This window comes from Tetrao urogallus (assembly GCF_951394365.1).
Source record: "Tetrao urogallus genome assembly, chromosome: 7".
Taxonomy (NCBI): domain Eukaryota; kingdom Metazoa; phylum Chordata; class Aves; order Galliformes; family Phasianidae; genus Tetrao; species Tetrao urogallus.
The window spans coordinates 31,825,773-31,838,839 of NC_136820.1; the positions used below are offsets into that span (position 1 = coordinate 31,825,773).

A 13,067-nucleotide genomic window follows, 5' to 3' on the forward strand; every position below is an offset into this window, starting at 1 on the left:
TCAGTTGGGCCAGATCAATTGAACCTTGTACCAGCAGCTTCATTCAGCAGTCTTCGTGGGCATTAATTCTCTGCAGGACTTTCAATTTTTTACAGAAGCCCATGCATATTATTCACATGTAAATACAATTACGCAGAAATATAGCTGTAACGTTTAAAGACGTACCATGCATCACTTATTGTTAGATTTTTAAAACATATTAATCTTACAGATTTCTTCTTCTCTCCTTTTTGGTGTTCTTCAGATTTTCTTCTTTCTGCAGAAATTCAGTGGTTCCATAAATTTTGTTTGGCATTATCACCAAAATTCATACCAAGATCAGTATTTATCTGTATCAAAAAATTATCTGAAAGCATTTCAGCTGCTTGAAAGTGACATATGATTTTTCTCTTAGTGAAATCTGTTTTTATGAAGTAAAGATTTCAACACACTGCTCAGTTCAACTGCAGCCCTCCCTGTGGAGCTCAGGGCCAAAGGCTGCATTGCCAAAACTGGCCTCCCACCAATCATAGCCAAACACTGTGCAACAACCAAAAGCTTTGGCAGGCCAGCATGGGGCCAGGGGTCTCCTCAGGGGAACAAACCGTGTGTCAATAAACTGTATGACGAGTGACCAAGATCAGCTGCAAAAAGCCACTAATGAACTTAATTAATTAAAAGTAGGTACAGATTTCTATTAAGTGTGTTGGACTGTCATACTCTTGGCAAGACCAAGGTTCAGCCTGTCAGAGAACTCATTGTCCACATGGGAAAGGAATGTACTTGGCCAGCCTTGCAGCAGCAGAGAGCTGCCTGGGTGAGATCTGCCCTTCTCCACCAACAGCTTCCAGATGAGCAGAGCTGCAGGCTGCTGAAGTGCAAAAACACAATATTCTTGCCTAAAATCTAATGCTGGTGTCACCACCCATCCAGCAGCAAGAACCAGCGACCACATCTGCCCTGTCCCAACTGCACCAAATCTACAATGATTCATCAGAAGGTCAAAAGCACAATGGATGTACACAAAGACATCCAGTCCCAGTCATCCCCTAGAAAAAATAAACTCTTTCCTGATCTCTGCAGACAGCCAGCTGAAGCCATGCTTAACTGTACTTACATTGTCTTATGAATTGTTATATTTAGAGCTTATTTTGTAGTTTTATCTCCAGACAGTTCAGATGAATTTGTTTTCTTAGGTGCCCTTTTATAGGTTTTAATAAACTTTATGGACAGAGATTGTATTATTTCTTGATTTCTAATATGAAATCAGCTCGGCTTGGAGTATTGAAAAAGATCTGGGACACTTAATTTTGCTCTTTTGTGTCTTCCCCCATTAGAGGAACTTTATGGTCTGCCTGCAGCTCAAGAGAACACAGCAGTTTCCTAGTTTGATCCAAATAAAGATACTGCTCCTTTTTCCATGTTATATTTTGGCATGTTAGCAGGTGTATCACCTGTACCTAAGCTAGATTTTTCTTCATGATTAGAAGGCTCTAAAGCCATGTCTTACGTCTCATTTACTTGGCCAGTGGGAGTTCACAGATATCACTCCTTCATACCTTACCAGATAATTGCAGAATGATGAGTATTTTGAGTTTTACATCATGTCATCTACATTTTTGCCCTTTTTTTGTTTTGTTTTCTGCTTTGTCTTTTAACTAGGATGGCTCCTCAGCTATTATGTTTGGTATTTTTGTGTAATTAGGCTTTTTTTGATATGCACCAGGAAATCCTCTAAGAATTTCCAGAGTTTGTTAGAGCTGCCATTAACAATTCCATTGTAACTTATAATCAATGACTGCAACAATCTCTTTAAGAAATTTCCATGAGTGAACCAGTGTTCTCTGTATATCCCAACAGCATTTGTGACATAAGATGTGTGTCAGCCTGGGGAGAGAGCGAACTAGCATTAGTAAAAAGCCAATCGATAGTTTGGTATCTGCCCTATTCTGTAATTACATCCATTTTTAAAATGTCTAAAATTGCCCACAAGTTGCCTAGGAAGGTGATACTTTTGCCACAAGTCTCACAAGTTTTTTATAAATGCGGTTACAACATAGATGTTGAAGTCTACATATCTGACATGATAAATATAGAGACAGAAATGTGAAGTTCTTGGGCTCTTCAGCTTATGTGTGTAAATGGCTATAGGACAGGGGCCAGTTTTAGCAAAGGCTGATTTTATTCTAGTTTGAATAACATTAGCTATGATTTAGCTAACGTAGTTGGAATTGGTGATCCTAAATGTCTCTTCCAACATAAATGATTCCACGATTCTGTGATTTTTCAGAAATGGTTGAAACACAGACATGAACTACAGAACTAACTGAAGATAACTTTGTATCCTAGCTCCTCTTAACAGCTTCATGTTGAATATTTTAAGTTTTATCCTGGCTAATTAACTTCTCATAGCATTAATTGTAAATTTTCTTTTTGCACACTTACAAAAGCATTTGAAATGATGAAGAAGAATATAATAAAATATGTTTCAAAACCAGTTTATTTTCAATACAAGAGGTCACATTTTTGACAGAATTTTGAAATTCCTAACAGCTGTACTTACAGTAACTTTCAAAAGGCCTTATTTCAGTCACAATTATCAGAACGGGGTTTCAGATGTATTTTACAAACTAAAGTCTCTTCAGCATAGCAAGGAACAGTAATATATTTCTCCTAAGGGACATTCTAGCTTATCCAGCTCAACCGGAATCCTGATGGTAAAGTCACATACTCAGCATGAAATTTTACGTAGACTTGATGTGACGTAGCAGTGAATGGAGCAATGTTTGTATCCTGAAATTAAAGACAAAAAAGATTTGAAAAGTTTTACATAACACCAAGATCCTGTGAAAAAGCCAATCACAGTGCTACAGGTGGGGTACAGATTCAGTCATTGATTGAAGAGATCTCATGTCTATGCTAGGTACTGCTGTCACGTTTCTCCCATAGGGTGTTAAGAACATTTTAATCACAAATACAGCAACTGAATTCAGAGAAAAAAAAAAAAAAAGCTCGATGGTGCCACCCGCTAGATGTCGCTGTAAGGTCCATAGTGAAAGGCTACTAAGATGCCACAGAAGCATTATGCATTCACCTCTGCTCGCTTGTATACAATTCATGCCAAAGTTAGTGAAACAATCTTAAATACGGTGCAGTAAAACTAATTTTAGCCAATTACAGGGTCATAGGCATAAGGGAATACATACCACCCCACAGTATGGCCCAGCCTGAGGATAGCTGGTATCTGGCCCGTTGTAAAGGATCAGGTAGTTGCTACTGCAATCCCCTGGGTCATCAATGCTGATGAAATCGAAGTTCACTGTGACAATTTGTCCCTTGGGCACAGTAATGGCCCACTCACAGTCAGTGTTGTTCCTGTAAGTTGCAGGGTACCTGGGACTAGCAAATGTGCCAGTGCTGCCATATAATGTTCCTCCACATTCTGGAAATAGAGATGCTTATTAGCTGAGGAGACTTAGTTTCACAAGATACTACACGGTGTAGTAAGTTAGTACAATATTACTAGTAGCACTGAAAAATGGAGAGACACTGAGCTGGAACAGTGAACACAGGTAAGAGCACTTTTCCAACGAGACAAAGTGAAGCTCTAGCTAGCTTCAGCAGCCTGACATTATGGAAGGATCATCATACGCCACTGGATGTTGCTGAATGCTAAAAATCAACTCAGAAACCATATTTTTGTAGGTGAAGTTAGGATTGTCTTTTTTTTTTCTTCCATCTGCTTTATCAATTCTTTCCTATCCAGAACTTCATTTGCCCCTTCCTTACCCAATCACCCAATACTGTAAAATTATTCTGCAGTGCTTTTCTGCAGACCATAAGCTCTCTTCAGTAACTTAATGTCAAGAGCAAACTGTTATCCAGCTATTCACCCCCATTTCATACACCATTTTTGAATAGGCCTATTACACAGTCACTGTACAGCGTTTTAGCTAAATTATTTTCTTGGAGAAAATGTCAGCCCTCTTCAGGCTCAGCAGCATCTAGATCTTAGGGCCTATCACAACTGAGCTAGACTGAGTCACCACCATCACCATTACCACCATCACCATCTCAAGATAGATATTCCTGATGTTTTCTGGCCTCTCAGTGAAACATGTACATCACCAGTTTAAGTGGACTGCATCCTCTGAGGTTGCTAAATTCAACACTAGAAAACAGGGTCAGCTATGTGCTTGGGAAAGCTTCAGGTCTTGATGAGTCAGGGCCCCAAATGAGCAGGCTGGATTCCACCTGTCTGTGTTTTCCTTCCGTACAGTGTCAGGAAAAAGAAAGTACAGGTTAAAGAAATCACTTTGTTATTATAATCTTACCACTTGGTGATGATGTCCAAGTAATTTCATATCCATCATGAGCCCCAGAAATATCACTCTTGAAACGAAGGAAAACAACATGATTTTGGGGGAAGATTGGACTGGGCACAATGTTTCCACAGAACCTGCCAAGCAGTGGTGACTGCATAGTACTCCCATTTCTGACCTGCAAGGGACACAAAAAAAACATTGCCAACATTAAATCCCCATGCCAGTTATATACAACTACAATCACGCAATGATGCAAGCACAGTGCAAATTATATAATAGACTTGCTTGCATACTATAATTATCATTTAATACTTTTATTTTTCCTACTATCTTCTTGCAGAGAAGAGAAAAGACACTATTAATCAGACCGTCTGAGCTTTGTGAGCAATTGCACAGAACTAATATCATCTGCAACTAGTAGCTAAATTTTATGGTGTGGTACATCTTCTGACTAATAAGAACTAATTGGCTAGAAGCTAAGATGTGCTCTTGAAATTCAAATCCATGTTTTACTTTTCATAAGAAAAGTTAATATTCCAGATGAAAAGATTAATGCTTTACTCCACAGATCACTCTTTTCTCTGGTCACATTAAGACACAGCTCATATTACCTACCTCAGATTTAATCTGGTGCTTTTTTTGAGCTCCAATAATAGTGGAGTTCAGATCCATTTCTTGAGATAGTAAAGAGGATATTAAAGGAGAATTAATAATGATTCTCCCACAGACACTGGATTTTTGTCATTTGACAAAATGTGGGGAAGACCTGAACAAGGATGACAGAGTAAAGACCGTGCAGAGGATATGCTTTTTCCTGCAACAAAGGGCTTTTGCAAGTATCCCGCGCTTGTTACTAGATCTCTTTTATTCCCTCAAGAAAACGGGAAAAATATCTCTTTTTAAGAAAAATATCAGTTAGACAGAATCTGATGCTGGAATGAAAGTACTCAGATTTATGCTTTCTGTTCATGCACAAATGTTAATATTAGGTAAAAACTACCTGGCTTGCTCTGAAATTGGGTAACATCAACACGAGTTAATTAAAGATAAGTTTTCTGATAACAAAACTATTCATTCATTGGTCTTAAACTTGGTATAGTGTATGTTTAACCTCTTGCTACAGTGCTTGAGTATCTTTCACCATAAAACTTTAACAATATGGTAGGTCCTAATGTCAGTTCAGATCATACTTCAATCAACCCTGTTAATGTCCTTCATCACATTTTGACTCAGGCTCACACACACACACACACACACACACACACACACACATATACATTGTCTTAATACCTCTAGAAAGTCACGTGAACACTGGATGCTGTCCTCCAAACTGAAAGCATGGAAAAAGAGAGAAATCGTGTGATTCAGGGGAGCTCTCAGAACGATAGAGCAATCCATATTGTTGGGGTGAGGACCAGGCCAGCCAGGGCTCTTCAGGTAACCACATGGCTGGTTATACTCTCTGCTGCAACCTAGAGTAAGAAAATTAAAATACTGTAGGCTTTGCAGGTTCTTGTACTGCTTCTCACTGCATGGAATCAACAAAAAGAACTGCAGATTTTTTGTAATAGTAGATTTTCTTGACATTTCTTCAAGCTTACCTGTAGCTTGATAGGTAAATCTGACTCCATTATTAATCCTGTATTCGTCTGATTTGAAAGTCACGATGGCAGTGCGATCATGAGAATAAAATTCAGGGACTGGCAAAGTTTCTGTGCCACAGAATCTATGGGCTGATCCTTGGCTGTGCTAGAATTCAACACATCACAAACTTCTAAGTAGTAATACAGCAGTTTTCTATTTATCAAACTCTAGGTAAACAATTCTTTTAGCACTTACAGATCATTTAGGCAATCGCATTTGACAGCTCTCAAGGAAATCACTTATTAATATCTCAATACTATATGTTCAGTTATGATGTGAAGCAAATCCAGTGTAACAAGTATTTTCACAACTTAAGTGAAAAACAGGCAAAGATTTGGAATAATGTAATACAGTGAACATACACAGTTGTGTTTCTTAAGCACTTTTTTTTTTTCTTTTTCCTCTAGTGCTTCCTACAAACATTCTTCCTGGCATGAAGAATAGTAAATTCTTGGATGGAAGGAAGTATATTTAGTCTATGAAAGATTGTTGTTGGTCTGTAGGTTCTGGGTGTTAAACCTAGCAGCTCTGCTAGTTGGTGCAACTGTGAATAATTATAAAATACTTACCAGGTTGAATTCAGTGTGTGTAAGTGTGCTTCCATGAAATCAGTGTAAGTGGGGCATAATGCTTAATGTTGTGGATGTATCCTTGGCATGAATCATCAACTAATCTATTACCAAACACTGAGTTTTTGTTCTCTTTGAAAAGAGTGAGGAGAGCTGAATGCAAATGAGGAATGATATGGACCGTAAATTTCTTACCAGTGGTAAGTCCTGGAGCTGAAGGTAGTTCTGAGAACAATCCTGGCTGGAATGGAGGTGGAAGGTCTCTATCACCACCTTAACCTGCTGCTGTGGAGGGGCATCAATGACCCAAGTACAGAGAGTAAATGGTGGATATTCATTGGGGAAGTTAGGAGACATTGCAGTTAGGGAGGTAGAAGTTGCATTATACGTTCCTCCACATAATCCTGTTTAAAAAAAAATAATAAATGCATCATAGACTGAAAATGTTTCAAACTGAGGAATGACGTTTGTTTATTAAACAAAACTACTCTGGACAATATACTCCCATGTTTACCTGTTACATCGAGAAGGAAAAAAAAAATAAGTAGAACACATTCTAATGTTGTGTCAATGCATTACAAAAACCAGATAAATGTTTATTTGTAATATCAGTGTTAACAGCTCATGACAGGGTGTTCCTGCTTTGCACTCCTTGTGCATCCACCCCACAACCAGCCAAGACCAAAGACAGTTGCACAGGGGGACCAGCAGTGCTGCTTTCAGCTTGCTTATTAGATGCTGAGTACTGCTGTACCAGGGACTACCTCTGCAATTGCCTGGGCCCTGTGCCTGGAACAAATCTTAATAAACTTATTATTTAAATAATACATATTTTCACAAAAGAGTCACAACAATATATAGATGCATAAATATATGAGTAATATATACTTACGATCCACTGTGGTGTAGGTAACATTGAAACCCTCTCTTTGCACAGAATTGTCTGTGATAAATTTCACAGTCAAGGAATTACTGGTAGAAAGAAAAGGAGCTGGCACTGTAGATCCACAGAATGTGCCAACCAAGTTGGCATTTTCATTGCCTCCATCATAAAGCTAGAATAAGAAAAGCATACAACTCACTAATAGTTTAGGAAAAACAAAGAAATAGAAATCAAGTTTTCTGACCTCTCCTGACATTGCAGTTTCTCTTACTTGAAAGCACATTAGGTGCTCTTGTGCTTTAACAGGATGTTCTTGATGACTACAATTATTCACTGCCATATTAACTCATTCTGCAGGATAGTGAAAATCTCATTATGGAACATTCTGGTCCTGTCTTAGCAAATCCATCAAAAATGTATTCTATTTTAATTTGGAGTACTGTGTTCTTTTTTAGATGTAATCTCTAAGCGCTTTTCTATGATGAAGGTTGATTTTATTCACCAAAATGGGTGATTTGGGTGGTTGGACTAGATGATCTTGAGGTCGTTTCCAACCTTGCGATTCTATGATTCTATGAAAATGTAGAATTCATCCCTCACATAACCGAAAATTTCTAATGCTCAACACTCTTAACACCCCTTGGTACATCTTATTTTGCAGCATTTTATCAACTATCTTATGTTTTATACACCAATCTCCAGAAAAGCAGCTTCAAAATTTTATAAATTAAAGTCTTTCCAAACAATTTGGGAACATAGTGAGTGCTCATAATTACTTCCAAAGTGATTGGGTTTTGTTCTGCTCCTATTCTGTGAATTCAATACTCAGCTAGTGCAGTAGTACAGGTAGTGTAAGTACAGAAGCTTGCATGCATAACAACATTAAAACACTGATTTCTAAAAGTGCAGGATGTCATCTGTAGTCATTATCTAACCTATCGAAGAACTATAATTGTATCAGGCAACTTAATTTCTTCATAAGGTAATTTTCTATTAATTAAGTTTCAGTCATATGGAGAGGATTATGGATTGCATCTCTCTGATAGTTTTTTGTTAAAACACGCAGCTATCTTACTTTGACATAATCGTACTGGCAGGTCTGAGCAACATGAGCTTCCAGCACGAATGAGGTGAAGGTGAGGTTTATCAGCTTGTTTACAGGTGCAGTTATGACCCACACACAGTCCAGATTTCTCTCATATCTTCCGCTCACGTTGGAGACTGGAGAGCCAAAACTGTAAGCTGAATATGTCAAGTAGCCACCACAGCCATCTTGAGGTCCTGTTGAAGAAGCAGAAGCTTTTTAGAAGCCACTCCTGGCATTCATCTAATCTTCAGAAATTTCATATCAAGATAACAGCTTTTTCTGTGCTGCAGCATTTTACTATCCTGTCTCACAATTATAATTGAATTATTGAAAGGATTTTCACAGAAACAGCATTAGGCATCACTATCCATTTGAAAATATAGCAACATATTTTTAAAAAGGGACTAGCAGAAGACAGAGGACAGAATCAAGTAGAATCGTGATTAGAAGACTTTTTTAATGTAATTCCTACCTGCTAGTACGAACATTTGGACAGTAGGGGGCACTGACTGGTTGCCTTTGAATAGCTGGCTGAAAAACTAAGTTACTTGTTTTTATAATACATCTTCAATGATGTGGGATCGAATTTTGCAGTCTCACTCTGGGGCCCAGACTCATATTCAGGAATCTATCTGAAAGTGAGTTATTTCTGGGAGTGTTTCACTTTGTGGGAGCTTAGAACCCTCCAGAAAAGCAGGCTCTTTTCATTTTGATACTGCATTCAGAGCTAAGTCCCTAACCCGAGCTCCTCACTGCCAACAGCTGAACCCTACAATGATTTCACTCACACTGAAAGAAATGACTTTTGGACAAAACCCGTTAACAGAAGACCAGAACCCTCTTATTATGTCTAATTACACACAAGCAAAAATACAGACTATCCAAAGGGATTTTTTTAAACACCTTTTTTCTTCGGCAGTTTGATTTCCAGAGGCAGAGCTGGGTTAGTAACTGATCAGTTTGTTTACTGTATGCTTCCTTCCCCCGTCTCTGTGGGGTTTCCTGGCCACTTATTTAGCTCAGGAATTCAAACAAAGTATGGTTTGTAATCTTACTTGTGAGTCAGAGAAAGAGCGTTTGCAAACTGCACGGGGTGAAGGTTAACTGCAAGCAGTTTGATGTCTCCTGCAGTGATCCCTTTTGGAAGAATTACGTTATCAAAAGAGGCTACAGCTGTGGATAGGCAATATGAACATCGCTGGAGAATTTCATGTGTGTGTGTAAAATCTGCCTGCCTGGCTGCAGCGACTTAACCTTGACCCACTGATATATTTCCAGTCACACAAAACTGCACACTACTTAAGCTATAACATTACAAAAGATCCCTCTGGTGTAAAATCAGCATCCAAATATCAGGATTGCATCAGCAACCACGGGCTGGAGACAACCCTGTCTTGCAAGACTGCAATAGTTAAACCAGAGTGACTAAGGATAAATGTCGTCCTGCTCTACTAACCAAAGCCGGAAAGTCTCCACCCTAAAAAGAAGATTGCTTAAACCAAAATCTTGATGACATGAGATTTAAGCTTTTGCTATACCTAAAAATGAACAGACGAGACTGATTACAAAGTGAAAAAATCAGGAATAATAGACTGCAGTCCAATTTTGTGGGCTGCTCCAGCAGTGCAGTTGGAAACTTGGAAAAGTGTTATTGTTAATTCCCATAGTGCTGTAGAATCTGAGAGCAACAGTGGGAGAATCATGACCAATAAATCACGTTCATGTTCTCATAGATATCCTTAGGAAGGAGTAAAATGTCAGACAGGAGGTTGCCTTGGCCCTAAGAATGCAGTTTCATTGTATTTTTCTCTGGATTCACCCTTCTACATGATTTATTTGGTCCTCCCAAAGCAGCCTTGTTGGAGCCGCTTCCTGCTCAGAATAATGTACTAAGCATACCATTAAGCATACAATCATTTGCCATAGGTCGTACTCTGTCCCTCCAGCCCTGCAATATTGAACCTTTAGTGGCATATGGGTCAGATTGTCTTACGAAGCCGCCCTTCACCCTTTTCATGGTTGGAGTTGCAAACGTGCCAGCCACAACACTGCAACAGGAATCAGAGCACCGCCACAGAGCAGTGCAACAGGAAAGCTGTCAGTGCTTCTGGATTGCCCCTTTTTGGGGTACCAAACACCTGGACCTTTTCAGTGATGCCCTTTATGGCTAGCTGTGCAACTATAAAGATATCTCAAAAAAATAAACACGGAGATAAACCATATATGTATACAGAACATAAAAAGGACCTGATAGAGAAACAAGCCAAGACAGAGAAACAAGTCAAAACCTCATTGTAAGAAAATGAATTCTATTTGGTATAGCCAATAACAGCAAAACAGGGAAGATAAATAACTAAAAGTAAAGTATATGGTTAATAAAAATGAGGTTTCATCATTGGCTTTCACAATCCTCCTCAGCCAGGAGTGAGTCACAGAATGGTACATTATGAATAATGTCTGCAGTGAAAGCTGACCAGATAGCACGTAGCCCTGCAACCAACCAAATAAAGGGCAGCTCTTGCTGAGAATCTGTCTTGGTGTTTTTCACTACTAATCAACTATACATCAGATTACAACCACTAGAAGTTACAGAACAGTGAATGTGTGCATATCTGGGGAACACTTGCAAGCAAAAGGAGAACTAATTCTTACAAGAGAAATCCAATTGCACTTCATTTTAGTGAGGTTGCATCTCAGTGTCTTAAAAATCATTACCAGTCCCACACAGAAGGCCAACTAATTGCCATCCAGCATCCTCGTGATCATTGACGGAATGGTTTTCACTGTTGGCTAACATGGCCAGAACAAAACACAGTTAAATTTAGGCAAAAGCCAGGACAGAAGTATGTTAATTGTTTAGAATAGCCTCTTTGTCATTAAAAGCTAAATATGATAAAAAATACTGAGAAATGTACCTTGCAGAACAATTTTTGAGGGGCCAGATGGACAACTGTTTCGTTTCAGTTTCTGGTTTATTATTTAAAAATCTAGGGTCATCATAAATCACATTGCAATCCTGTCCTCCTCATACACAACTTGCCAGAGAACACAAATTATCAGAACTAGGACACATACTGTCATCATTAATTGCTTTTGGTGGGAAGCATTAATGAAACTAAAAGGCTGAGGAACCATTCAGGAAAGAAGGGACTGAAGATTCCCTATGGCAAATAAAAATAATTACAGCAGAGAGCAAGCACACGTTGCTCGAAGAGTTACATCCCCTAGACACAGAGTCAAGATGAAGATGAGTCTTTGAAGCTGCATACCTTTGAAGCATAGCCAGGGGTGAGGTTCATTTGTACAGGTACGGATGCAAACTGCTGAACAGTTTTACCTCTATTGGAAACAGCTAAACCAAAGACATTTCATAAAAAGCTAACACTGTTCTTCTCTTCTTACTAAATGGATTCCACAAACGTGCATAAAAAGACAGCAAAATTCAAATAGCCCTCCTACTTCTGCTGGAATAGTAATGAGAACCTTTCCTAGATTTCTGAATCACATTTGATTTCAACTAAAAGGATGAGAACTCTGAAAAATCAGAATAAGCAAGGATAACTCAAGTCTGATGTTTCATTCCTAACAGGTTTTATTTTCAGTGCAGAGGAGTGGCTGGACTACGGCTGTAGTAATCAGTTCATAGCTCAGTAGGATTCTGCCTTCAAACACTAAGAACTACGTAAGACTGGAGGAGGAGTTGTACTGCCATTCTTCATCTTAGCTGATACCATGCGTTGGTAAACCTTCACAAGCTGGGATTTTGAGGTCAGTTGGTGTGTTTGGCAGCCACTGTACAGGCCCCATGACTTTGTGCAGGCAGCAGGCCTGTTGGCAAGGCCAGCCTCACCACAAGGCTTTCACTCCTTCCAGACCTCAGCATCACCTTCGAAGAGAAAGGTTTTTCACTGATTTGATGGCGTGGCAGTGGGGACATATATTTAAGATTGCAAAGCCCCCAGCTCTTGCTTCAACAAGATTTCACAAATGCACTCAGATTACATTGATACTCTCAAGGTTTTAGACTTCTTAGCTCACCCCAAATATGAGCCCAGCCATGCTCTGTGCAAGCCCATCCCAGTTCTGCAACACAGTAATGTAGTACCACCCCAACCATTTCCTCAATGTTTGCCTGGAGACCAGATGCAGACAGGCTGTCTGGCCTCAGTTTTACATTTGCTAATATTGCATTAATGTACTTGTTGGCATCACAGCTGCCCAGGCATTAGCAGATCTCTTTTGCAGTATGAACCAGAAACGTCTCCTTGTTCTTTCTTTGTATGCATGGGAGTACACATTTTCAGCTGAAGAAATCATTGACTTACACCTGAGCGCCTTTATCTGAATCCCATCATCTTTTAACCTTTAGTTACTACACAGTTACATTTGCTCACTGCATCCAAAATAAATTTTCACCTCATTTTTCAGATCACTCAGAAATTTCCTATTTAAATGTCCACCTTTCTTCTTGTCAGTCCAGTTTGAGTCTGTGAACTGCTTCTCCTTACTTTGCTTTGGGAGAAGAAATGTTACAGGCACTAAATAGCTGACATTTCTGAGAGGCGTATGTAGACTGTCCC

The 13,067-nt window shown here is 39.1% G+C and overlaps 1 protein-coding gene across 1 annotated transcript in view; it reads right to left on the minus strand.

Annotated features, from left to right (window-relative positions):
• Positions 1–2,664: 2,664 nt before the first annotated feature.
• Positions 2,665–13,067, minus strand: part of CUBN (cubilin) — a gene marked incomplete at both ends in the record, with an annotated part of 131,593 nt that continues 121,190 nt past the window's right edge. The window contains 11 exon segments of the mRNA XM_079538628.1: positions 2,665–2,772; positions 3,186–3,421; positions 4,314–4,479; positions 4,920–4,945; positions 4,948–4,966; positions 4,970–4,978; positions 5,595–5,776; positions 5,906–6,053; positions 6,713–6,921; positions 7,410–7,572; positions 8,476–8,681. Of these exon segments, the coding sequence (XP_079394754.1) occupies positions 2,665–2,772; positions 3,186–3,421; positions 4,314–4,479; positions 4,920–4,945; positions 4,948–4,966; positions 4,970–4,978; positions 5,595–5,776; positions 5,906–6,053; positions 6,713–6,921; positions 7,410–7,572; positions 8,476–8,681 (1,472 nt within the window).